This window comes from Bidens hawaiensis, unplaced genomic scaffold, assembly GCF_021521415.1.
Source record: "Bidens hawaiensis isolate Kalapana, Puna unplaced genomic scaffold, B.hawaiensis_p1.1 tig00026607_1, whole genome shotgun sequence".
Lineage (NCBI taxonomy): Eukaryota > Viridiplantae > Streptophyta > Magnoliopsida > Asterales > Asteraceae > Bidens > Bidens hawaiensis.
The window spans coordinates 196,772-224,566 of NW_027494275.1; the positions used below are offsets into that span (position 1 = coordinate 196,772).

At 35.0% G+C, this 27,795-nt stretch overlaps 1 protein-coding gene and 2 pseudogenes across 1 annotated transcript; 2 read left to right on the plus strand and 1 right to left on the minus strand.

The window, feature by feature from the left end:
- The first annotated feature begins 3,469 nt into the window (after positions 1 to 3,469).
- Positions 3,470 to 20,953, plus strand: LOC143573652 (protein trichome birefringence-like 19 pseudogene; annotated as a pseudogene).
- A 1,241-nt stretch (positions 20,954 to 22,194) lies between these two features.
- On the plus strand, positions 22,195 to 24,115 carry LOC143573653 (protein trichome birefringence-like 19 pseudogene; annotated as a pseudogene).
- A 412-nt stretch (positions 24,116 to 24,527) lies between these two features.
- Positions 24,528 to 26,981, minus strand: LOC143573657 (uncharacterized). Its single transcript, XM_077058474.1, has 6 exons — positions 26,688 to 26,981; positions 25,922 to 26,044; positions 25,671 to 25,820; positions 25,479 to 25,560; positions 25,062 to 25,126; positions 24,528 to 24,996 (listed from the first exon to the last, which is right to left on the minus strand). Exons 1-6 carry the CDS (start codon positions 26,976 to 26,978, stop codon positions 24,712 to 24,714), a joined length of 996 nt encoding a protein of 331 aa, XP_076914589.1. The 5' UTR covers positions 26,979 to 26,981; the 3' UTR covers positions 24,528 to 24,711.
- Positions 26,982 to 27,795: the final 814 nt, after the last annotated feature.

Genomic DNA, 27,795 nt, shown 5'->3' on the forward strand with positions numbered 1-27,795 from the left:
TTCCTTAACAATACGTGCAATATCCGAAGATCGTTCACGTACAATCATTCATTCATATATAATATAACATACATACATCATTCATACATCATATATAGCAATCATATCTTTAAACTACCACCTGGCGGTACATGCAATATCCGAAGATCGTTCACGCACTGTCAAGCATTCATTCATACATAGATCGTAAAAGGCTTACACTTACCACTTAAGGTAAGTGTATTAACTATCACATCGAGTATGCACACAGCCCCGAAAACATAAAAAGGAAGTGGGGCTAGAAACTCACATAACTCGGTTACGTTCACCGTTAATGGTTACTTCTTTCTTTAGTTGTGCATGACTAACTGTATAACAATTACACGTATCAATTAACTATCACTAACCATGTCGTATTTCTAGTTTAATTATAACCCTCAATGAACGGGGGTCCCGGGGGTCGCGCCCCTAGCAGCGGGGTCTAGGGGCGGCAGCCCCTGGCAGGGTCCAAGGGGCAGAGCCCCTGGCTGTCGTAACACATTTTCCATTAGATTTCTAATTTATTATTTTATTTGCTAACTCAAAAGTTCGAGGGCTTATTTGTAAATAATCCATTTTATTACAAGTCCAGGGACCTTTCTGTCAATCTTTTAAACTTTAATTCATTAGCCAGTTCTTTAACGAATGGGGCTCATTCGTTACTTCTTGATTGAACCTTTATAACGAACTGGTATGTATAACGATTTGAACCTTTACAACGAACTTGGGGTTCATTCGTCAATTATCCGTTAACAAATTACTTAACAAATGGCTTAACGAACTGCTTCTAATTCGTTATAACGAACTGCTTCTAATTCGTTATTTCAACTTAACGAATGGTCATGAAGAATTAATGTTAGTTCGTTATTTCCCCGCTAACGAATTAGGGTTAGGTCAGAGAATGTCAGAAACATACTCTGACATTCCTTTATTCTCGTACACCTTTTTCGGCGCCGCCTTTCCGGCGCCGTCATCGTCGGAAAAACGTATTTTCGCACCATTTTCACCGTTTTCCGTCCCGTTCGATCCAAATCTGAGCTAGGGTGACCCCTAAGCTCATCTTTTGACCGGTTTACACCCGATCCCATCCGGATCTCGTAACTTTAACGGTTGAGGTTGTCGGCTCGTCGTTTCGCGACTATATCTAGCGGGTTTGGATCCGTACAATATCATACTATCACTACCTCGGGTCGGGATCGGTTCTTCTTCTTGGTTTCGGTTAGAGAAAGAGAGAAAGATGAGAGAGTACTTAAGTGTGGGTTTTTTATGGTGTATGGAATATGTGAAATGAATGTTAAATGGAGTAATTATTGCTTATATATAATGGGTCATGGGATTAAGCCCATGGTCTTTCTCTTTCCTATTAACCCATGTCCATTACCCATATTACTTAACCCAACACAAGCCCATCTCATAACATCTAACATTATTATTTATTAACCGAACGGAAAACAGGATGTTACAATCAAGTTTTGTTTGACTAGCTCGCTTAAATTGGTTTTTCTTCTATTTAATTATCATCTTTCACTCACCAACTTTTAAGGTGAGTAAATCACATTCCCTTTTTATTTTTAAATGTTTTGGGGACAACATGTATTATATAAACCACAAAGTTGTTCTTTCGCATCCTCAATTACACTTCTAACATATGCATGTGTTTACGTGTATTGCTCAATTATTTGTTAACATGTAAGGTTCTTAATTGTTTATTGTTGGTGGCCTCATCCTCATTTGTAAGATCTTACGATGGCTTAGTGAATTGACTTAGTGTCATGATAAATGGATTTTTATTTATAAATGTTGCAAGTTAATTGTTGTGATTGTGCATCCGCAGGAGAATTGGTTTTATTTATTATGTATTAAATTGTGTATTTTCTTACCCACCTTGTGTTGATCAAATTTATTTTCATACATGTTTCATGTATTTACATGAGTTATATGAAGACAAGCAAGTAGTTGATTACCTTTCGTATATCAACAAAAACTATCATGATATTTATTTTGAGTTTTGTTTAGTTTGGATAATGTTTTGATTTGTATTGTATGATGTATATGAAATATTCAATTATAAATAATAGATATTGGCACTAAATTATTTTTAGTGTTCAGTGAGCTACAGCACAAGCAGTTGCGTCCTAGTATTTCCATCGTAGATTGGGGTGCGACAGTCAAACCTTTGGATCATTTTTGTTGACATTTACCTTGTAGGCTATTTAAGCATCATTTTCTTAAACCTTTCAACTTGTTTTGCAGATCAATATATACAGATTGATCAAGTTCTAAGCTTAAAATTGACTAGAAAGCAAAAGAGAAGCTAAAAGCTTCAAATCACTTCAAATATACAAAATAGTTTAATTAGCTCAATTTTAACACCACTTTGTAATCTTTGTGAATTGATATATCATCTGGTACACATGATGATTTTTAGGTGAATACAACACTTGTTAGTGAGAAGGTTGTAACTTGTAATAATGGTATCTATGAATTTTATAGACAATTAATAGTGAAAGATAATTCACATGATCAAGGAGCGGACATACAATGAAGTTGTTAGCCTTCATCTAAACTACTATGCATCATGGTGTTCTTGAGGTGTATATCTTTGTATTCCATTTATTATGCTTGGTTTACTTAGTTGTAGGGCCAGAATTTGTGACTTGCTATATCAATATAGTGAAACTCGTTAAATATATTTGGTCAATGAAATAACTAAAGCGGACGTAGATTCCGGATCCGAGACGAGAGTTTCGCACACGTTTAACTTCAATGGGAAAAATTCTAGAATGTTGTTTACCTATAAATAGGACTTTAGTTTTCTAATTATGTGTGTTTTCCATGGTGTAAATTATCCACCCAATGGGAGCTCACCTTTTGTGGGCTGGTTCTTTCTTTAATGCATCATTTTTTTAAATGACAACGAGATAGTTCATATATATCTTATCTTTATGTTTTTATTTATGTTCAGTCGTTTGATTTACCGCACCCGTCTCGAACGTTTATCAAGAACAAAATTCTTTCATTGTCAGATCCGGTTTCGGGGCCTACAATTGGTATCAGAGCGGGTCGAATCTTATGATTCAACTTTGCTCTTGATATTCGGGTTCTATTTCCGCTATTACCCAAACCGGGACGTTAAAACCCGTTGATGTTTTGAAAATAAAGTTAGAAGTTTAGAAATAAAGTTTGAAGATCTGAAAAAATAAAGGTGTTTGAAGCTCGTCTTGTGTGTAGATCTGGATTCACTGCCAATTTAAGGGTGATGATCGGTGCTTGTTTTTCTAGCAGATTGCGGCATCAACTATTGATCAGCAGGTGAATCAGCCGGAATATTGTATTTTGGTTGAATATTATTGTGGTTTGGTAGTTTCAGGGGATTATTTTTGGTTGTGAACAGTGGTGGATGCACGGTTTCGTTGGTGTGTGAGCATGGCGGCGTTCAAAAAGGTTTGTGATGGCTGCAGTTGCTACACCTCATTTTTTCGACAAGAAAAAACGGTTTTGGGTTATTGGTTTTCTGGCAGTGAGGTAACATGTGTAGACCATATCTGGTGGCCGGAAGTGGGTTGAGATGGAGTGACGGTGGTTGAAACCCGGAATCAACTCTCCAGTGGCCGAAGGCCGGAGATCGGTTTTCCGGCAGGGTACCATGGTGGCGGCTGTTGGCTATTTGTGGCTGGAACGACGGGTGGTAACTTATTGATGTGGTGCAAATAGTCAATTAAATATTAACTAAATTAAACAAGTAATAAAAACTAGACTTAAGACTCAACTACACAAAACACCGGCAAGTGAACCGATCAATTATACAAAAGCTAAGTAAGTCCGGAATATTGAGCCCACGGGACTCTATAAATTACGTTAATTAACTAATTAGACTCGACTTACGACACAACTATTTATTATTAATGTTTTAAGGGGATTTTTAAACTAAGAAATTAAATAAACAAGTACACAAGAAGCAATCAATTAATCACAAGATTGAACCAATAAGAGAAGGAATCTACCTAGGTAAGAATCCCATGTATCAACAATCATCAAGCAATGGACAAATAACATGATATGGAAACTGATTTCTAAACATATTCATCTAATAAACCCAAAAGGACCCTTGACCAAATCAAATGACATCCCAAAGAATAATTATTAGATTATTAAGCAATCAGTTATATTAGATTTCCTCACAATTATCAAATATGATTAATTAATGGTATCTAAAGCAATTAATCTCACGAAACACTAAACTTTAGATAACTTGATAGGCTTATCATGACATCATGAACAAGGATCAACACAATAACCAAGCAAGAATACTGTCACTAATCTAACCTAGAATGCGATTGACCAAGACACATGAACAACTCCTCACCTCACAGCTATTGGAATTTAGCAGAACATTATAACCCTAACCGACTATCAACAAGCTTCTATGATCTAATAGGCCTATTCAATCACAATAATCAAAACAACAAGTAATGATTAAACATGAACCCTAATATCTAAATAACACAATCAATAGAAAACAAAATCCATGTGAAGCAATAGTTGACAATAAATCAAGATAACAAACATTCATATGCATCATGAAAACAAAATCAAGTTTTTACTATTAAATCAACAAATCCATAATCAAAACAATTGTCCAAAGAAAGAATCAAGCGTAAAACATGTTCATCAAACCTAGGTAGACATGAAGTCTAGCCTAGCATAATCATAATCAAAGACAAATAACTAGAACCAAGAACAAAGAGTAAAATCATGATAGATAGTGAACAAGAACAATGAAAAAGAACGAGAGAACCCGTCTTAATCGACCTTAAACACCCATATGAAAACTCTATGATCTTCTCTCTTCCTAGCCTCAAAAACACCTTCAATCTTAGCTCTCTCCCTTGGAAAATCGGCTGGAATAGCGTAAGTTTTCGGCTAGGTTTAAAATAATATATATATTTAACGAGCCGGGCCTTTAATTTGCAAAGTTTGCTGATCTGAGAGCCCTAGGCGCCGCGCGACCGGGCTTGGCCTCTCCCGTCGCGCGGCGCGGCGTGTACCAGGAGGGGAATTCGTTTTTTCATGTTATTTTATTATTAAATCATGCTAGATCTCTTCCTTGAACTCCAAGCAACGATAGGAAACTTCTAGGCCTTTTTTTCCTTGACTCTCAAGCCACCATCTATAAAGAAAACAAATCAAACACTAAGTGTAGCAATCATGTAATCATTGATGAGCAAAACGAACTTAAACTTTACATGAAATGATAGAAAGAATTAGATTTAACATGCAAGACAACAAAAGATATAAAACACGATAAACATCAAATAAACCTGACTCAAAACTTAAATTAATAAAAGATGAACGAACCACGAACTAAATCGAACTCAAAACATTAAATAAACATAACTTTACAAGGGATTCGAGATATATAAATAGATGTATATCAAATATCCCCACACTTACTCTTTTTTCGTCCCTGAAAAAGTCTGATGCAGTTGGATCAGAATCGGAAAATATGGTCTTAAAAACATATAAGTTAATTTTTAAAGCTTAGAAGAACGCAAAAACCACGATCACCGATATTGTTGTCCACTTAAAACCATGCATTAATCTTTACCGTGACAAATAAGTTCCGACAATAATATTACTCAATGGTTTACACAATTAAGACCCGCTTATTTTCAGCTTTTACCGGACCAGACCACCCCAAATTTACTCAAACCTCAAAATTAGCAGAATTAAAACTTTTGTTGCTCTCTTTTTTTCATGAATAGTTAAGACGATCAAGGGTATTGTTTATCCACCTAAGCTTAAGCATTAAAGTCTACCAAGCAGCCATTAGATAAGATTAAGGTACAATTAATTAATAGCTAGTGTTCCCCACAACATGACATACCCCCGTTATCAAGCAATACCCAGAACCGATCACCATGGGTGAGCATGCAAAATTTCATTTCTAGGGTTTACATGTAGCGTGTACCTTGTGGTCCGATTCTTAATGGTAATGAGAGGCGAGCAAAGGGACCCCACATGGCTAACAGCGTGGATGATCAAGTTTGTAGTGTATTTGTACTTTTGTGATCATGTTTAAAGACTTATAAGGGTTTGCTCTTTTTAGCTTTATTTAAATATCCACAACCCCACTTAGGAATTGTGAATACCCAGATGAATAGATTGCATACAGACCCATGGTCTCTGGACCCAGAGCATCCCATCAAAACAAGAATTAAGGTTATAAAACCATACGCCAATGAGGTGTAAAACACTAAACTAGCAGTTTAAGATTTATATCACAGGCTACACGGCATACTCTAACGTTAAACCTACCCAAGCATCATATGATAACGTATTCAATTTTCTAAAATTTATAATATTTCCACTTTTTCATACAAAAAATTTAGGCTTGGGTATGGCCCGACCTTTCATTACTTATCTTCCACGGACAAAACGCTTTACCCATAAAAGATTTTCGTTTTAACCATTGTATCAAGTTGCCCTTTCATTTTCAAGGCTGAGCCTACTGACACATCCCAAGGTAAGTGCGTTTTCTTTTGTTTATCTCATATTATTAGTAGTTTGAAAAACCGATTTCCGATAAATATCAAAATTTCCTACGTTAACGCAAAAAACTATATTCAAGGGACATTTTTAAAACATTTTCAATTTTTTTGAATTTTTTTTTTTTTTTTTTTTTTTTTGAAAACAAAATCAAATTTAAACTATGACTCAAATATCATATCCCCACACTTAAATTTTGCATTGTCCTCAATGCAAGGATAAGGACGACTTAAAATAAAAATAAAAATAAAAATAAAGTCGGACTACAAAAAACTAAAAATTTAAAAATTAAAAACAAAAGCAAAATAAAAAGGTTAATAAGCTAGATAATGGAAAAGACTTAGTTGGTAGCATGCGAATGAAAACATGAAGCCAAGGTCTTCTTCCATAAATTCCCTCCAACTACGAACGTGCTCAGCAATTGGTGACTCCTTCTCTCACGAACGTAAACGGCAAAACAAAACAAACAAATCTAAAAATGTATTTTATCAAAACTGATAGATATTAAGCATTCAAAGTACTTCAACAACCCACAAATATAAAACATGAATAATCAGAGCAAATATATAAATATAAAGTATACGGCTCCACTTCTACTCCATCCCCACACTTGTTTTTTTCATTAGATTCCTCCTTGGGGATCGTCTCTTTAGCTCACTCAGTCTCTCTTCAAATCTAGCATCTCTTAAATTCTTGTAAATCCATCTCTCCATGATGGTGATGATTCCTTGGAAGGACTCGACGACGCAAACAAACTACAAAACTAACGTTAGTGACTCAAAGAAAATAAAAACAAAAAAAATGAAAGAAATTATACAAACTCTACACTTGAGTTTTCACTCAATAGCCCATGTTATGCGAATCACGTGGCGGGCCGAGTGGAGCTTCCTCCACCTCGGTAGAACTCCAATGCCCTCAAAGATATCAAATCATGATCCGACCATCCATCAACCTTTTTCTTCTTCTTTTTAACACCACGAACCCTTTCTCCAACACACTTCACCATTTCCCGAGAACTCGAAACCTCTCACTCCTTCCCCACACTAAATCTCACCGAACGGGAATCGTCAAGAATAGGGCCCATGCCCGAGAAAAATGATTCTATCGAGTAAACTGGGTGACATGGATCAATGAGACCATCTTGACCACTCGGATGCCTCATGGACTTCGCCATATAAGTAGCATTATCATCACCGACTCTAAGAGTGATCTTGCCTTCAAATACATCAATACTATCAAAAGCTTCTATGATCTAATAGGCATATTCAATCACAATAATCAAAACACCAAGTAATGATTAAACATGAACCTTAATATCTAAAGAACACAATCAACAGAAAACAAGATCCATGTGAAGCAATAATTGACAATAAATCAAGATAACAAACATTCATATGCATCATGAAAACAAAATCAAGTTTTTACTATTAAATCAACAAATCCATAATCAAAACAATTGTCCAAAGCAAGAATCAAACGTCAAACATGTTCATCAAACCTAGGTAGATATGAAGTCTAGCCTAGCATAATCATAATCAAAGACAAATAACTAGAACCAAGAAAAAAGAGTAAAATCATGATAGATAGTGAACAAGAACAATGAGAAAAAACGAGAGAACCCGTCTTAATCGACCCTTGAACACCCGTATGAAAGCTCTATGATCTTCTCTCTTCCTAGCCTCAAAACACCTTCAATCTTAGCTCTCTCCCTTGGAAAATCGGCTGGAATAGCTTAATTTTCGGCTAGGTTTAAAATTATATGTATATATATATATATAACGAGCTGGGCCTTTAATTTGCAAAGTTTGCTGATCTGGGAGCCCTATGCGCCGCGCGACCGGGCTTGGCCTCCCCCATCACGCGGTGCGGCGTGTACCAGGAGGGGAATTTGTTTTTTCATGTTATTTTATTATTAAATCATGCTAGATCACTTCCTTGAACTCCAAGTAACGATAGGAAACTTCTAGGCCTTATTTTCTTTGACTCTCAAGCCACCATCTATAAAGAAAATAAATCAAACACTAAGTGAAGCAATCATGTAATCATTGATGAGCAAAACGAACTTAAACTTTACATGAAATGATAGAAAGAATTAGATTTAACATGCAAGACACCAAAAGATATAAAACACGATAAACATCAGATAAACCTGACTCAAAATTTAAATTAATAAAAGATGAACGAAACACGAACTAAACCGAACTCAAAACATTAAATAAACATAACTTTACAAGGGATTCGAGATGTATAAATAGATGTATATCACTTATGTTGGCCAGAGCATGGCGGTGTGTGATGATGGAGGGTAGTGGCGGTGGCCGAATGTCCGTTTTCCAGCAGCCGGTCACTGTATTCGTTATTCAGGCATGAGAGGAAGGTGACGATTGCTATTGATGATATTATGATGATATTATAAGTTGGTTTTTATATTTGTGCCCTGATATGTTATGAAGAAATGGGTTTGGCTGAAAACTGGGGCAAATTAATATAGTCAGGCTGAACTTGGACAAAGAGATGGAGATAATGATGGACTCTTCTACTATGGGCTGTTTGAAATTTTGGGTTGCTGGGATTAAAATTTTCTATGATTTAACAAAATTAATTTTTGGGCCATGAAATAATTGTAGTTCGAGGTTGACCAAACTGAAGAATGTCAAATTTTCTCGGGCTTTCGCCATTGGTTGACCGAGTGTTCGAAGCTTATTATTCGTTTTACATTTGAGAAGTTTGATCCGAAAGGTGAACTTCGAACGAATTTATAAGCTTTGTCATTCGATCGTTTAAGCTAGTATTGCTTAAGTTCCGAGAGAATGGATAAAGAAACGAGAACTCATTCATAAAATTAGGTGGGTCATACCTTGAGGGAGTGAATTGAAGCAAAGCGGTTTTGGTTTATCGGGTGATTAGTTAATATGTTTGACACAGTTAAACAATAGATATCATAAGTCAATTGGGTGATTGTAGGGCCAAAATTTGTGACTTACGATATCAATATGGCAAAACTCGTTAAATAAATTTGGTCAAGGAAATAACTAAAGCAGGCGTGAATTTCGGATCCGAGACGAGAGCTTCGTAACACATTTAACTTCAACGGGAAAACTTCTAGAATAGTGTTTAGCTATAAATAGGACTTTAGTTTTCTATTTATGTGTGTTTTTCATGGTGTAAATCATCTACCCAAGGGGAGCTCACCTTGGGTGGGTTGGTTCTTTGTTTAATATATCAATCTTTTAACTAACGAGATCGTTCATATATATCTTATCTTTATGTTTTTATTTATGTTCGGTCGTTTGATTTACCGCACCCGTCTCGAACGTTTATCAAGAACAAAATCCATTCGTTGTCAGATCCGGTTTCGAGACCTACATTAGTATTATTGTTTTTTTAACAAGATTTCCTTACAATTTTATAATAACTTGTCATAAAATTTTTTTAAAAAAATACTAGAGTTTATAGGTTTTGAATATATTTGAAAACATTTAGACCATCTGCCATGAGTTTTATAGGTTTTGAAATCATCATGACAGTGTCGGAAAAACAGTTGTCTCACACCAATGTAAGTGGTACAAAAACTCGAATGTCTCACATTGCAAGTTTACAATTAAATAAAACACCTCTTGGTATTAAGCACCTAGGATAAACACAATGTAGTATATCTAGATTAGTATAAAACCAATAATCATAACGATAATCACGAGAGTAGAAACTTTATATGATGGCACAATGTCTTACCTTAATAGGCAGATCTTTCGAATTCGTGTATCTTTCTTTCGATCGGATAGGATATCTTACGACTCAGGTATTATACTCTTAATATGTATGTGTGTGAGAATTCAGAGAGAACAAAGCTTTTGGTGCAAAGAATGAACGTCCCATTCTCAACCTATTTATAGCTGATTTTGGAGCCCGTCACGATACGCGATGGCCATAGGAAAAAGGGCATCGCGTAGAATCTTATAGCTTTGCCTAATCAGCCATAGACCTGCTACGTGGCACGCCACGTGGAAGGCTACGTGTCCCGTCTGAGTAACCTCCACGTCGCGATACGCGATGTGTCACCTTAATAGGTCATCGCGTATCGCTACGCCGACAAGTTTCTAGATAATGTTACACGTCATCGCGCTACGGGCGATACGCGATAGGCTAATCTAAACCCGTCGCGTATCGCAAAAAGTGCGCCACATTGCGCCCATCGCACTTCGCCCGTGCCAGTGCCCGTGCGCGTTCGGATGCTTCGCACTCTCCGCTAGGACCACTGGGTGTTATATGTCTTATAAGAACATTAACATATGAGTTTTCATTCTTATAAATAGCTCACTAGTTTTGTAATTTACTGATGTGGGACAAGGACTTATAATCCTATTTATATCATGATGATCCTCACTTTTTCTTTCCTCCACCAATGTGGGATGAAATTTTCCTTCTTTTGTTCATTTATTATTTATTTTTTTATGGTTTGTTATATAAACACCTACCACAAAAGAGATCGTTTTAAATTTTATTTTTTGACGTAAGATCACCAAAAAATATGATTTATTACATCAAACACAATATAAAAGAATATAATAAATAATAAATAGATTAAACTGGACAACCCTTAAACCTGTAGGGTTGACCCAAACACAAACTATTTAGCTAAAAGAAGTCGCCTAATTAAAAAATGATCCAAAGCCTGTAAATTTGGTTGAAAACTTTAAAGCACCCGAAAATTAGGAAAACATATTGGAATAATGTCAACAATTATCGGAGTTTAAATTCAAAAATTGATAACAATACTTTTTTTAAAAAAAATAGGTACACTAGTTGCCTTTACCTTAATCACAGGGGACACCTAGGTGATATACCACACAATGATAATATTGATATCAAAGCAAAATAGTCGCACCCTTATCAATAAACAAACTAAAAGCCAAAAATTATAATAACACAAATATTGAAATATTTTGTATATTGGAGCACCCTCATTGACACTGTATTGGAATAGGTTTTTCCAAAGCTTATATATTTTGCAACAACATTCATTAGCTATGTAGAAAATCCAGCTTAAGCAATTGTTTAATTGTTTTTATTGGCCTTGAAACATCAAAGCCTAAAGGCAAATGTCTATATAACCTTTTGGCAATACACAAAATCTTGCATTAAATTTGTAATAAAACTAACATAAATGCCTATCAAAATAATTATAAGAACAAATGTAAATTTTGTTGTGTCCGTCTTATACTTGACTCTTGCAATCACAGCAACTTAAACACATACATGAAAACCGTGTTGAGACATGAAAGTCAAATATGAATCATTCTTTACATACAAGACAAATAACACAAAGAAGTTTGCATATGTAACTTTTGTTCTACATTGAGTTACCGTATAACATGTGTGGAAAGTAAACGGGATACTTTCTGGGACCAGAGGGTATATGCAAGTTTGGTTTGGTTGTGAACTACAACTAACAAACAATATTGACTAATAATACAATGAGGTCATGAGGATGAGCTGCACCAACATGCAAGCAGTCTAAAACAGAGAAAAATAATAAAAGTTTTAAATAATTTAGTGGTATAACAGAATAACTTTCAAACACATACAAATTAACGGAATGGCACAACTACTCTAGCAAGCTATAGAAATGCAGCTCCTATTTGTGAACACAATACCCATTACATATATAACAAAAGCATATTGAAAATGCCAAATAAGGCAAAATAAACACATATAACAAAAGCATTTTAACCTTGAAGGTGGATAACTCCTCCCAACAATGATTTGCCTATAAAGAAACTGTTCTTAAAATGCTAACACTTCTTTATGCCATAAAAAATTTGAAGCCAAGAAAAAGGTTATATGTTGTCATTTGTCAAACATTTCATCAAACAGTATGCACTAAAAATTAAAGATTAACATCAAGTTCAGAATGAAAAAAACAAATCAGGTATACGAAAAGGAATACATTTATGGCTTTATCAATTATTTAGGGGTTGTTTGGTTCATTCAGATCTGAATGAGTCAGATCTGAATGAGATCTGAATGAGTCAGATCTGAATGAGCCTCAGTCCCATTCAGCAACAACAACAAGTCTGGATGATTCAGACATAATTTTAACCATTCAGATGTTTTTCTGTTTGGAACCAAACAGTCTGAAGTCTGAATGAATCAGATGTTTACATCTGAATGGTTCCATTCAGATGTAAACAAATAGCCACTTAGTTTAAACTTACAAGTAACTTATTGTTGAGTGACAAAATATCGATGAAATGAATAAACGATCATATATGCTTTCCATTAGACATTCATATGCCTACCAGTTTGTCTATCCTTCATAATAATTAAGTTTGTAATTGTAAGCTCTCCATACTTCCCGAAATACTTAATGAATGCATATATAGTTATATTTATACACATAAAAATGCATCAAATCATATCATAACAGTAGAATTTTGGTAGTTTTCAGAAGCACAAACAGTTAGGGATAACCTATGGTAGTATGTTTTGTTAAATAAAAATCTTTTTGTAGCAACTCGGTAAACAAATTTCAAGTTATGCCAATGGTTATTTGCAAATATAGGTACTTACAATATCAACGGCCATTTGGAGACGTCGTCTCCAATCAACCTGGGTAGTAAAATGAAGGATTAAAATCATCCAACAAAGATCGTGAGAAATTGAAGAAAGAAACACCGGCGATGAAGACGAATAGTTGAGAATCTGGTAACAAAATTTATCCCATTTTGAATCAAAGGAAGGATATTGATTGTTGAAGCAGAGAAATTGAATGGACGGTATAAGAACCAAATTAGGGTTGAATGAATAAATGGGTGGGCTCTTGATTATTTGCAAAATGAAATCGCGGATCCGTCTAGTTTATATAAGACCCAAATAGAAATATAGTTGTGTAATAAGTTGCCATGTGAACAAAAATCACAATCTAATTGCCATATTACTTATGAAAAATTGTTTAGAATCCACTCTTTATTATATAGGTAGATATTTAAATTGCCTTGTTACATAAATTATAGAAAACAAGTCACCACCTTGCCTCGGATATTATTAGGGTCCGGTCCCTTTTTCTGCCTTGAGTATTATTAGGGCTTAGCCCCTTTCTTCCTCGAGATTTATAAAGGGCTCGGTCCCTTTTCTGACTCGGATATTATTAGGGTCTGGTCCCTTACTACCTTGAGTATTATTAGGGCTCAGTCCCTTTCTTCCTCGAGATTTATAAAGGGCTCGGTCCCTTTTCTGCATCGGATATTATTAGGGTCCGGTCCCTTTCTACCTTGAGTATTATTAGGGTTCAGTCCCTTTCTTCTATACCTGGCTATCTCTTACGTTCATTCATAACATACGTACATATCATTCGTACATTATACATAACATTATAACTTGATAGTACGTGCAATATCCGAAGATCGTTCGCGTACCGACAATCAATCATTCATACTTTATATACATATCATTCATACCTTCAAACTATCACCCAACGGTACATGCAATATCCGAAGATCGTTCACGCACCGTCAAACATTTATTTATACATAATCATATAAGGCATACACTTACCACTTAAGGTAAGTGTATTAACTAATCACATCGAGTATGCACACAGCCCCGAAAACATAACAAGGAATGGGGCTAGAAACTCACCTGAACTCGGTTACGTTCAACGTGTATGATTATTCCTTTCTTGAGTTGTGCACGACTGACTGTATAACAATTACACGTATCAATTTAACTATCACTACCCATACCGTGTTTCTAGTTTAATTATTACCCTCGACGAACGGGGGTCCGCGGGCAGCGCTCCTGGCAGCGGGGTTCTAGGGGGCGGCAGCCCCTAGCGGGGTCCAAGGGGCAGAGCCCCTGGCTCAGCTTGGAAAAATTTTATTTTCATTAATTATCTTAACACATTCTCCATTAGGATTTCATGATAATATTTTTTTTGTTAACCTCTCAATCATTTAAGGTATCTTCTACAAATTAATAAAGTTCAAGGGCTGTTTTGTAATTAAATCATTCTTCCCTAAGTCCAGGGACTATTCTGTCATTGTTTTAATCTTCTAATTCGTTAGCCAGTTCTTTAACGAATGGGTTCATAACGAATTAACCCATTCGTTACTTTATAACTAATTGACTATTATAACGAACTGGTCCTTAAACGAATTGACTTTATAACGAACTGATCCTTATAACAAATTGGACCTCATTCATTTGGTCTGGTTAACGAATTGAACTTCATAACGAATTGAACCCTTATAACGCACTGGTCCTCAAACGAATTGGACTTAACGAACTGGGGTTAGTTCGTCACTCTTTCATTAACGAATTGGCATACGAATTGCTTAACGAATTAGTTGGCGAATGAAGCTAGTTCGTTATTCTTCTATAGCGAATTGGCTTAACGAACAAGGGTTAATTCGTTATGTTCCCGTAACGAACTAGGGTTATGTCAGAGAATGTCAAAAACATTCTCTGACATTTCGTTAACCTCGTACGCCGTTTTCCGGTGCCGCCTTTCCGGCGCCGTCATCGCCGGAAAACCGCGATTTCGCCGGAAAAACGAGATCTCACTCGTTTTCCACCGTTTTTCACCGTTTTTCATCCCTTTCGATCCGATCTGAGCTAGGGTGACCCCTAAGCTCATCTTTGGTTCAGTTTATACCCGATTCCACCCGGATCTCATGACTTTAACGGTTTAAGGGTGTCGGCTCGTCGTTTCGGAACTAAATCTAGCGGGTTTGGATCCATACAACATCATACTATCATTACCTTGGGTCGGGATCGGTTTTCCTTCTTGGTTCGGCTAGAGAAAAGAGAGAAACTAGAGAGAGAGCTTAAGTGTGTGTTTTGGGCAGTGTATGGAATATGTGTAAATGAATGGATTAATTGGTAATTAAGGTTTATATATTATGGATCATGGGCTTAAGCCCATGGTCTTTTCTTCTTTCCTTCTTAATTCAAGTCCATAACCCATATCTATTTAACCCAGCACTAGCCCGACTCATAATAACTCATGTTTTCATTTTATTAACCGAAACGAAAAAACGGGATGTTACATCTAGAATGTTGTTTAGCTATAAATAGGACTTTAGTTTTCTATTTATGTGTGTTTTCCATAGTGTAGATTATCCACCCAAGGGGAGCTCACCTTGGGTGGGTTGTTCTTTGTTTAATATATCAATCTTTTAACTAACAACGAGATCGTTCATATATATCTTATCTGTATGTTTTATTTATGTTCGGTCGTTAGATTTACCGCACCCGTCTCGAACGTTTATCAAGAATAAAATCCGTTCGTTGTCGGATCCAGTTTCGGGACCTACATTAGTATTACCATTTCTTTTTAACAAGATTTCCTTATAATTTTATAAAAACTTGTCATCAAAAATTTCTTAAAAAATACTAGAGTTTGGTCAATAGCTTAAACCAACCATGGAGAGAGTTGCTATGTAGTTAGAGCACCATTGAAGAAGTATGATTTTGTTTTTGGGTATGGAGATTTCAAACACATGTAAATGCTAAAGATATATGTGATACTGTTGAAAATGAAGATTATATACTGAAATCATTGATGAAAAGTTTTATGTTTTTAAACCAATTTAAGAAGAAAGATGAAATATAAATGACAAGATAATAGATATCTTTTTATTTCATAAACCAAACTTAGTCTTTATTACTGTAAGAATAAATATATGTATTTATATATGGCCATAATTATTATCTATATAATAATAGATCAAATTAATTAAATTATATCTTATTATTATATTATGTATTTATATACGACCATAGTACCCTTACTTCCTAATCAAAGGTTTCTCATTGGGTGTATATAAATATATTGAGTGATTAATTAACATTATAACATAACACTAAACACACATACAATTTTCATCTCTCTCTCTCCATATATTCAGTTTTCTAAATAACTCTGATCCCCATCATTAATATACATCACAAAGTGGAACTCGACTAAGTTGACAATCATGTCGTTTAGATCATTCTCATCAGCCGTGGCTACTCTCTCTGTTGTAACAGGTATTTATCATATTATTCATGTTTTCCGTCACTTACGTGAAGAACTGATCAATAATAACGTCTTGCCTAGAAAAATAATTTGAAAGAGTTTTAATCAGTGTTTTCAAACCCGGACCGGACCGGCCGGTTGGACTGGGACCCGGTAGCAATCCCGGTCCGGTTCGCGTAATGTACCCGTTTTCTAAATACCAGGCCGGGTCTGCCAGTTTACGGTCCAACCGGAACCGATGAAAAAAAGAACCTAACTTCTTTCAAATTATTGTTCAGTTTCATTTTTAATGCTTTGCAATTTAGGAGTGAATTATGGTAACTTTTGAATACGTACATGTTTTTATTTATTTTCCTTATACACAATAAGACTAAATTACCCTTTTAATTAAAATACATTAAAAATATGAACATAATATATACAAAAATGTCATAATTAATGTAGTTCATTGATCAATCTTTATCAAGGATTATAAATCATTTCTCACAATAAAATGATTTCTCTCATGAACCATCCCATATATATATATATAAATATATATATATATATATATATATATATATATATATATGGGATGGTTCAAGAGAGAAATGATATTATTGTAAGAAATGTAAGAAATGAATATGGACCACTAGTTTTGTTTTAAGTTTAAATGCTTAAAGCTAAATAAAGAAACTATTAATTATTCTCTTTCTTCAATTAATATAACTAATAAACCATAATAATTATTTATTTAATTAATATAACTAATTAAATTATTATAATTAGAAAATATTAAGAACTCATAACTTACTTTTTGTTTCTTGAATTTTTATCCTAGACAAGTATAATTTATTCAAACATTAAAATTTATTTCTATCCAAAACTAATTTCTTCCAACTCAATATATTAATATCCATCAACATATACTTACATTATGATGAATAATACCAAAAAACAATTTTACATGTGTTTGCATTAGATATCAACAAAAAACATACAACCTACACAAAAGCGTATAATCTACACTAATTCTAAAATTAAGACAACATATAAGCTACACACGAAAAACATTTAACCTACACACAAAATTCATCATCAATAAAATACACACGCACACGAAAACATATAGCCTACACACAAAAAACATATAACCTACACACGAAAATTTTATCTTACACAAATACAATTTATTCATACGTTAATTTCTTTTCAAACCAATTTCTTCAAATTCAACATATCAATATCCATCAACACGTAGTTACATTGTGATGAATAATACAAAAAACTATCTTAAACATGGTTGCATTAAATGTCAATAAAAAATATACAACCTACACAAAAACATATAACCTACACTTGTTCTAAGAATAAGAAAACATATAGTTTACATATGAAAAACATATGACCTACGCATGTGTAGGGTATGTGTATCTTTGTGTAGTTTATATAATTGTTGATGTCGAATTACATATGTAAGTTATATGCTTTTTGTATGTTGTACGTTTTTATTGCTCAAAGCAAGTGTAGATTATATAACTTTGTGTAGGTTGTATATTTATTGAACTTAAATACGTTGATAAATGCTAATATATTGAGTGAAAATTATTTTTTTTTAATATAAAGAAATAGTATTATATGAATAAATTGTATTTATGTTGAATAAAATGAAGAATGTGTGAATAAAAAATAAAACTAAAGTAGTATTTTTATCTTTTTAATTATTATAGTTAAATTAGTTAGATTTATTAATTAGAGATATTTATTATGGTTATATTAGTTGTATTAATTGGAGAGAGAGTGTGCATTTATTGTTGCATTTATATATTTTTTATTTTTTTTTAAATATTTAAAACCTAAAATAAAACTATTGGCTCATATTCATTTCTCTCATTTCTTGCAATAATTTGATTTCTTTATTGAACTTAAACATATATGTATATTAAACATATATATATATATAATATTATTTATGTCTTCATCTGGGTCAACGTCCGGTCTAACCTATGACCCGGTAAGACGTCCAGATCGATGTTCGGTCCGGGTCTGAAAATATTGGTTTTAATGTATGATAAAGCTTGTGATACATGGAATTCAAACCCTTTTAACCATACATCCAACGAAACACACAAGTCAAAAGGCAATAAATTCTAGCGCTCATAGCCTCATACAACATTATCAACAATTTAATTTTGTTGATGATGGAAAAACTGATGTTGGTTCGTCATCACTAGTCTAAATCTTTTGAACTATTAATTTATGTTTACAAAATAATTATGTGAGAAAATTTCTTATCAAGTAAGGAGCTAGCCAAAGTATAATCCATTGCAATACTTCAAGTACGATCGAATAAGAAGTCAATAAGTGATGATGAAGATGAAGAAGGCGATATACGCAATTCATAGAATATTCAATGACGATAAGGAATTTTAAGATGACGAAGAATATGCAAAGAAGAGGAAAGATGTGTGAGATCCCCTTTTAACTTCAGAAAAAGAAAAAAAAATCCTTTGTTGACTTAAAAAGAAAAAAAATCCTTTTCTTCCAATTTAATTTTAAGAAAAGTTAAAAAATCATTTTCTTAATATATTATTAACTATTTAAATTGTCTTGTCACATAAATTATAGAAAACCAGGCACCACCTTGGTTTTCATACTTGTACCAAATCTCTCTCGCTTTATTTATATACATTTCTCTCTATATCTTTCTATCTCCATATTAAGTCCTGATGAAGGAAAACAACCAACAAGGTACAACCCATTAGGTATGTTCAAAACGGTTTGGGACTAGGAACCGGAACCGGTTCCTATATTCAAAACCCCCTTTAAACCGGTTCCAGGCTCGAACCGGTTAGGGAACCGAACCGGTTCTCCCACCCTCGGACCCCTAACCTATCTAACCGGTTCTTACCGGTTCCTAACCCGGTTCCTGTACCGTAACCGGTTCCAACCGGTTACAGTGTAAAATTTTTTTTTTTTTTTCGTTTTTCGTTTGCGATTTGGATTCTAAACTACGATTCGTATTTGTATAACATGAAAAATAAAAAAAACAATTAGCTTCTTGAATCACAAACTTCGCCATACGATCTTGAACTCGATTAATTTGGTATGTAAATATTCCGCCTTCACTATCCATTTGCGTTTGTTGCGAATCGACGTTCTTTTTCAACGCCTTGCAATACGGTTTTTCGATGTGTTTCTTCAAATTTGAATTCGAAAGTGGGTTTAAATAAATTTCACAAAACTTGCACCGAGCTTTCAATGAATGGTCATCACTCAATTCAACCAAATCCCAATTGCACCAAATCTCTTGATTACGATTATGAGGTACAATACGAACGAAACTTGGTTCGGCGTTGGAACCTTGACCAACCGATGATTGTGAGGCAGCCATAACAACAAATATGAATATAGAAGAAGAGAAAACAAGAGATTAGAGAACTCAAAACGTTGTAATAGCGTTTTTTTGTATTTTTTTGCGTTCGGGTTTGCGTTTTGAGTGTTGTGATGAACCCATGACACCAAATACCTATTTATTCTAGTAGTGGGGTGCTTGGGGGAGCCAAAAAACGGCTATTTTTGACCCCAATGGTCAAAAAAACGGCCAAAAAAACGATTTCCAACGGCTATATTCGATCCAACGGCTAGAACCGGTTAGTAACCGGTTCCGGATGGTTCGGTTCCAGAACCGGTTCCGGTTCGGTTCCGGTTCCTACCCGCCCCCACTCAGAAATGCAAGAACCGGTCACGGATCATCGGGTTGAATCAGATAGGGTCCGGTTCCTACAAAAAACGGGTAGGAACCGTTTCGGGTCCGGTTCGGGTCCACCGGTTCGGTTCCAGGAACCGGTTTCGTTGAACATCTCTACAACCCATAGAGGAACACACAAAAACCTAATACTTGTAACCCTAACACTCATCACCCTCACAGTTGTACCTCTTTATTACCCTCTTCACGTATACCCATCCACACATCCTCCCACCGTCACCTCACCGGTGTACCACCCTCAAGACGAACTCTTCACCATCAATGACAACCACCATAAATGTGACGTGTTTTCGGGCGAATGGGTCCCGAACCCGAATGCTCCATATTATGATAACATGACATGTTGGGCTATTCATGAACACCAAAACTGCCAAAAATATGGACGACCCGATTCAGATTTCATGAAGTGGAGATGGAAACCCGATGGATGTGATCTACCCATTTTCAACCCGTATCAGTTTTTGGAGATTGTGAGGGATAAATCTTTGGCTTTTGTGGGAGATTCTGTGGGTAGGAATCAAATGCAATCCTTGATATGCATGTTATCTAGGGTAAGTTTACATCATTATTTTACTTTACATAAATTTTTTATTTATTATATCTATGTTTTTTATTCATAATTTCGTAAATTGGTGACTAGTAGTGCTAAGAGTGATTTTATTAGAGAATATCATATCATTCATATGTTAATTTAGTCTGTTATAGATATTGTTATCCCTCCATTTATATGTTAGAAAACTAATGAGATACTTGAAGATGTAAACAATTTTAACTTTTTTCACGTATAAACATGTGTTTTGTATACGTGAGTTAATTTAGAGGCTATATTTTATACGCATAACAATTAGTTTAATTTATTACACTACAAAAAATTGGCCTAAGACAACCTTTATTTCACAAAAAAAACTGCATTAGGTGAAGTTGCATTAGATCTAGTGTAACTTCATCTAATGCAGTTTTCTTTGTTGCAACTTCACCTAATGCAGTTTTTTTTGTGAAATAAAGGTTGCCTTAGGCCAATTTTTTTGTAGTGTTAGTTATTAGTGAGAAAAAGCCTAATTATATGACATTTATAACGAATGAGTGATTTGTTTTTCACATTTTTATGTAAGTATAATAAATAATAAAACACTAAACAATAATTGTCATATGATAGATAAGAAAACGTTATTTATTCTCGGTAATTAACTGTTGTTAAGCTCTCATTTTCTAGGGGTATGTGTATGATTAACTATTATCAAGTATTATTAAACAATATGAGCATATATAGTTTTTTAATTAGTTCCGATTTGCTTTGGTTGTTAGTTTTATTGTATACATACATTTATTAATGTTATTATGAATCTTATTGATGTGATGTAAAGAAAATGTATAAAATGACAAAGTTAGAATGGACAAATGAAGAAACCATTATAGACTTATAGCTTTATAATATTGGTGTTTAGATGTCATGTTTTGATCAAATTATGCACATGGTGGGCCGCTTCATACGTGGAATTCGTCTTATAACAATTGGTCCTACCTCATCTTTTTATATCGTTATTCAGGGATTCCATTTAATTATTTCACGCCCAAAAGTCCAAAACATTAAAAATTACATGCTAAAACGATGTCGTTTAGCTCTTGCATAGGCCTAGGTTTTGATATATATGCATCTTAAATAGTTCACATACCATTTAATGATCTATAGTTCTATGTTATAGATTATGTGTTTTAGATGTACATATATTTTGCATATCCATTATGCACGTCATCTCGGCTACGTGCTATGCCTACAATGCATATGGACATTAGATAAGGCTAAGGGTAATGGGGCTTGGTTGAGCCCCAAGTGAGCCAAGCAAAATCTGACACGTAGGCGATGACAAGACCATGGATCAAACCCCTCAACCAAGCCCCAGAGGGTGTAGTGGTCCAGGTGAGCAGATGCTTGATCCAGTTTTTTATTTATTTAATTATTTTAAATAATACATTAAATAATAATATAAAACATTACATTAATAATAATAAAAAAACATTACGATAATACTAGTCTAATACAAGATCATCGGGTTTTGATAGAGAGAATGTATGGTTTGAGTTTTTATAGAAAGTGTGGATTTGTATTTATAGGTTAAAAAAATATATATATATATTTAAACTGGCCAACGGTAATGTTGACCAGTCAAACTCCCCTCCAACGGCTATATTTGCCCCGCGACAACAGCCACGCAGGCCGGCCGCGCCCTCGCTCACCGGAGGGGTGTAGCGGTGTTCGCGAGCCACGTAGGCGGTCATGCCCACCCCTCACCCCCCGCTACCCACGGCCTAACACGAGCTATTGTAATTCACCTTTATCTCGTAGCAATCAATGCACTGGCCAACAACCTAACAAAATTGTCGTTGGACTAGGTTCTTTCCTAAAATTCAAACATGGCATACGCATACATATCCATATATAGTTGCTTCAATCCAAAAATAACTTAAAAGTAAATTATATAAATAGATGTAGATACTGTTTTAACTGTAATTAATATGTCGGCTATGTAAACCCCTAGTATACCTTGTCTCCCTTAATACTCGTACAAATGTTTTTAGTATTAACTTAAAAACAGATTCTGTGAGCTTGGTTCTTTTAGTAGTTGGGTATTAAAATCTTAAAGCTAATTTCGGGACGTGTGAAATATTTTCCTATTAAATCTTTAATATTAATAATATATAATTGAAATCGCATATGAATAAAATATTTCATGTAGAGTAAGAAAATATATTCTTATGGTTAGGTTGGACCATTTTTATAAATATACTTGGCCATAATTTTTAGGGAATATTATCTTACTGGCAACTGACAAATTTTCAGAGTTCAACGTCTAGTGTATACTTTTGTTTTATCGAACAATAACAGCCAAAATAAATTTATAAGAATATTTCTTAATATATCATCTGAATTTCATATTTCCAGGTGGAATGGCCCGACCCATACGGGCCTTTCAACTTGTACCTAGACGAGTTTGACGAAAAGTGGACAACACAGATTGACGGGTTTAACTATCTGATCATCAATGCATGCCACTGGTTCTGGCGGCCTACATTGTACTACATCAACCGACAGGTGATTGGCTGTCGGGTGGATAACATTACAGATTACCCAATGACGTTTGGGTATAGAAAGGCGATAAGGACTGCATTTAACGCGATCAATAGTCGGGAACATTTTAAAGGTATAACGATATTACGCACGTTTGCCCCGATGCATTTTGAGGGTGGTGCGTGGAATAGTGGCGGCGATTGTGTGAGAAAGAAGCCATTTAAGAGCAATGAGATAGCATTAGAGGGTATTAATTTGGAGTTGTATATGACACAATTAGAAGAGTTTAAAATGGGCCAAAAGTTGGGGAAGATAAAGGGTTTGAAGTATAGGCTTTTGGACACAACACAGGCCATGTTATTGAGGCCTGATGGACACCCGAGTAGATATGGGCATTGGCCCAATGAGTATGTTACTTTGTACAATGATTGTGTTCATTGGTGTTTACCCGGGCCCATTGATACATGGAGTGATTTCCTGCTTCATACGATGAAGATGGAGGGTTTAAGATCGGCCGAAGAGAAGACACATACGAAGAGGTGAAGTGAATCGAGCCCGAATTGAACGTGATATAGATAGAGAAACTATTGTTAAATGTATTTGATTTAAAGTTTGTATCAATGTTGATTATCCATGTAAGTATACGACTATATGGCATACATGTCATATTTCATCTTACATGACCCGATAATTTTAAAACGATCTCAACCCGTAAGTTAACTTTTCAAAGCATCATTCCAAAGGCGTGTTAACAAAGCCCGTTGTAACAGGAGGTGATTTGTACACTTCAAATATGCGACATGTACTAGTGAAATTTGAGTTATGTTCGTGCTAGACTAAACCAAAACTAGCGAATTTCGTTTTTAGTTCATATCAAGTCAAAAATAAATTCATGTCATCAGGAACTAATGAGACATTTACCACATATTGGCGAAGGTTTATTTTAATGATCAACCGTAAACCCAAACATAACGACGACAATCTACAAACAATTATTGAGGGGCATTAGCTGCGGACTAGATGAATAGAAAAATGCCTCACAACACAAATGTGGACCAAATTCATATAAAAACCATTGTATCATTAACACAGTTACTTTCAATATAAATTTGGATTCACATGAAGCGTCACATTTAACCTAAATACTTCATTTATACGACCATCAAACCAAATAAAATCTCTCAAAAGAATGGAAGTCTACAGGTGAACTATGATACAAACTAACCGATACAAAAACATTATTTGTGAAGCACAAAAGATAAGAATATTAACACAATTGTTTAAAATTTTAAATATGCATGTCGGGGGTCTTCATAACGATATCTTAATAAACACCAAAATATGCAGAATAAGGATATAGAGCACAAAAGCTGACCTGATCAGCATTTGCCTCTGTACTGCTTCTGCGGGCTTACTTGTAGGCTTGTAGCGCGGATCAACGATGTAATCAGATGAATGACCAGAGTTACTTCCTCCGAACCTATTTCTTGCAGCATTTGCATCTGCAGTGCTGGTTTCAACCTTCCAAATTCCATTTAATCTATCAAGTTCCATTTCCTTTAAATGGTTTTCACTCACCAAACCTTCTGCTTGAGCCTATTTTACAAAAAAAAAAGTCAATAAATAATATTTATTAGTAAATATAAAAGAAATAAAGGTACCTGCTTTGCAGCTAATTGTTCCATTAGGCTGTGTAGCTGTTTGTCCAGCATTTTCTCTCTCTGAGCTGCAAGTAATTAGTAAATATTATACATATACTACTCTATTTGACAATAAACATATTGGAAAATTTAAATTTAGAACTAACTACACATATGGCCCATATGGTTTGGGAAAAGTAACAGGTTCGAGTACTTTCCAATTATCATTCATAATCTATCTAAATCTATTTTTATCTAATATGAATATGACTGATTGGCTGCAATAGATTGTTTCACAATCCTGAACTATAGAGGTTTAAAACCTTGAACACAATAAATGATTATTCATAGAATGTTGCACCTATCATTTCTGACATAATTGTTTAGCTAAGTAACATGGCATAACACAAAATAGTAAGTACAAAATATGCAAAATACCTGGAGAAGGCTGCTTTAGTGACTCTTCTTGAACCTTGGACCATTGTCTCTCTAAATTTTGAACAATTTCTTCCATAGATGCCTACAAGATACAAGAAGTGTGCAATAGTGTCATGAAATCAAGAAAGAACTAACATACGAAAAAAAGTCATTGAAATAAGAGATACATAAATTGAAAAGATTATAACAGACCAGTTCCTTTTTCTTGTTATCTAAACTCTCCTGCAATGAAGAAATCTGAGCTTTTGATTTAAATGAAAATCCGGACAGATCTCCCAATTCATTGTCACTTGGTTCAGACTGTTCAGTTTGCAACTCAGTTGTTGAAGTTGCATCCAATTCCTGCAAGTAAATATTCAAAGCTTCAAACCACATGCCAACTTTCATACACTCAAAAGACATCCAAATTAAAAAAACATAATCAAAAGAAATCAAGCTTTTACCTCTAGCTTAACACGAAGTTGTTCAGCTTCTTGCAGCTTCTCTTGTATCTTACTTTCACAATCTGATATGGCCTTTTCAAATGCAGCATTTTCTTCATGCAATGTAAGTTCTCTCAGTTGTGCCTTAAGTTAAAAATGACAAACGAAACGTTTTTAACATATCTAGCGAATCTTTTTTCAAAATAGAAGTAAACAAAAGCTTTCAACGTTCTCTACGAGAAAGACGACACTGTTTTGGTTTCTAGGCGCACATTGTGATTGTCCAACCCACCAGACAAACACTAGCATCGTCGTCTGCAATGATGCGAAGACTTGCCAATAAACCAAAACATTTTCATCTCTCTCCTAGAAACCACTAAAGCACGTGAATTTCTCCCATTTTCATAACAAAAAATTAAGGGTGAGCATAAACCAGATAAGACCCGCGAGACGCGACCCAGTTATTTACAATAGGTTCGGTCCCCGGGCCCTACTAATACCATTAAACGGGATCGCGTTGGGTCTTGGAGGTCTAAGCATACTCTGTTTACATAAAAACCAAGTAAGACCGGAACCTATCAGACCTGGTTATTTACAATGGAATTGGATCCCGGGTCCTGAGAATGCTACTAAACGGGTCAAGTCCTGATCGGGTCTGACCCTTCCCTCATCATAAACCCTAACATGTTAAATTACATTTGAGCAGGCTTTAAATAAGTAATTCCTTAACAGCAGAAGATCAGACTTAAGAATAACAATTTTGAAACTTTAAGAATCCAGCAGGTACCTGTTCTTTGGTGGAAGAATGGGCGTTCAATTGAAGAGCTAAGGCAGCATTGGAAGCAAGAGAATGAGCGTGGAGGTCAGGCAGGCGTTGAGAGATATCCGGCGGAGGTATCCGTTGCCGGAGGTCTCGAACGGACCGACTCAAGGCCGCAGCTTTGAGATCCAACTCTCTGACGTACTTGTCCTGTTCCGGATTCAATATTAATGGGATGGAATCGGAGTCCTCTTCATCGCTGGTGGCTCCGCCTCCGGATCTGACCACGTCAGCCGCCCACGCCAGTAGCCCTGCCATAATATTATTTATTATCTGCCGCCGGAACAAATCTTTCTTGCTTCAAGGGAAACTGACTAAACGGAGCTCAAATTCGTATTACGGGTCAGGCTCCGTTGTGTATGAAAAGACACGGCAGTACCCGACCCCGAACCAGACCAGTCTAACCGACCCACGGACGCAAACCAGGTTTTGGTTAGTCAAAAGGAATTGTATCCGGAACCAGTTTCATCACTACCCGATCAGAACCCGACCCCAACCCGAACCGGCTAAAGACCGATAAAAACCCAACCAAACTGGTCAAAAGTTAGACCATGCTTGGAATCGGTTTCTATCTGACTATCTTCTCGAGTCTTGACTTTGTTAATCAAATCCAGAACCTGTATTTAAAGGAAAACAGTTTTGGGTTAACTGGACCAACCCGAGGAACCAAAGCGGTTTGGAAGCGATACAAATAATAGGCTCGGAACCGATTTATAATTTATACATTGAAGTTGAACTTGAGTGCTAAGAGTAGACAAAACCGATCAGTACTACTCAAGAAACCTATAAGGAACTCAAAAAAGTTAGCTACTATAATAATAATAATAATAAGTTGTTTCATCATACATAAAGAAAGAAACATAAGGTTAAGTCTTGTTTACAAATTTATACATTAATTTTTTTATATTTTGTACTACCTTTAAAATCAGTATAATACATGGAAGATACAATATAATACATACAAATAACAATGTACTAGCTTTATATTCTGTAATTCTGTCTATAAATAAAGCACACATAAGTTAAACGTGTATAACGTATATATACTAATAAATGAAATTAACGTATATATACA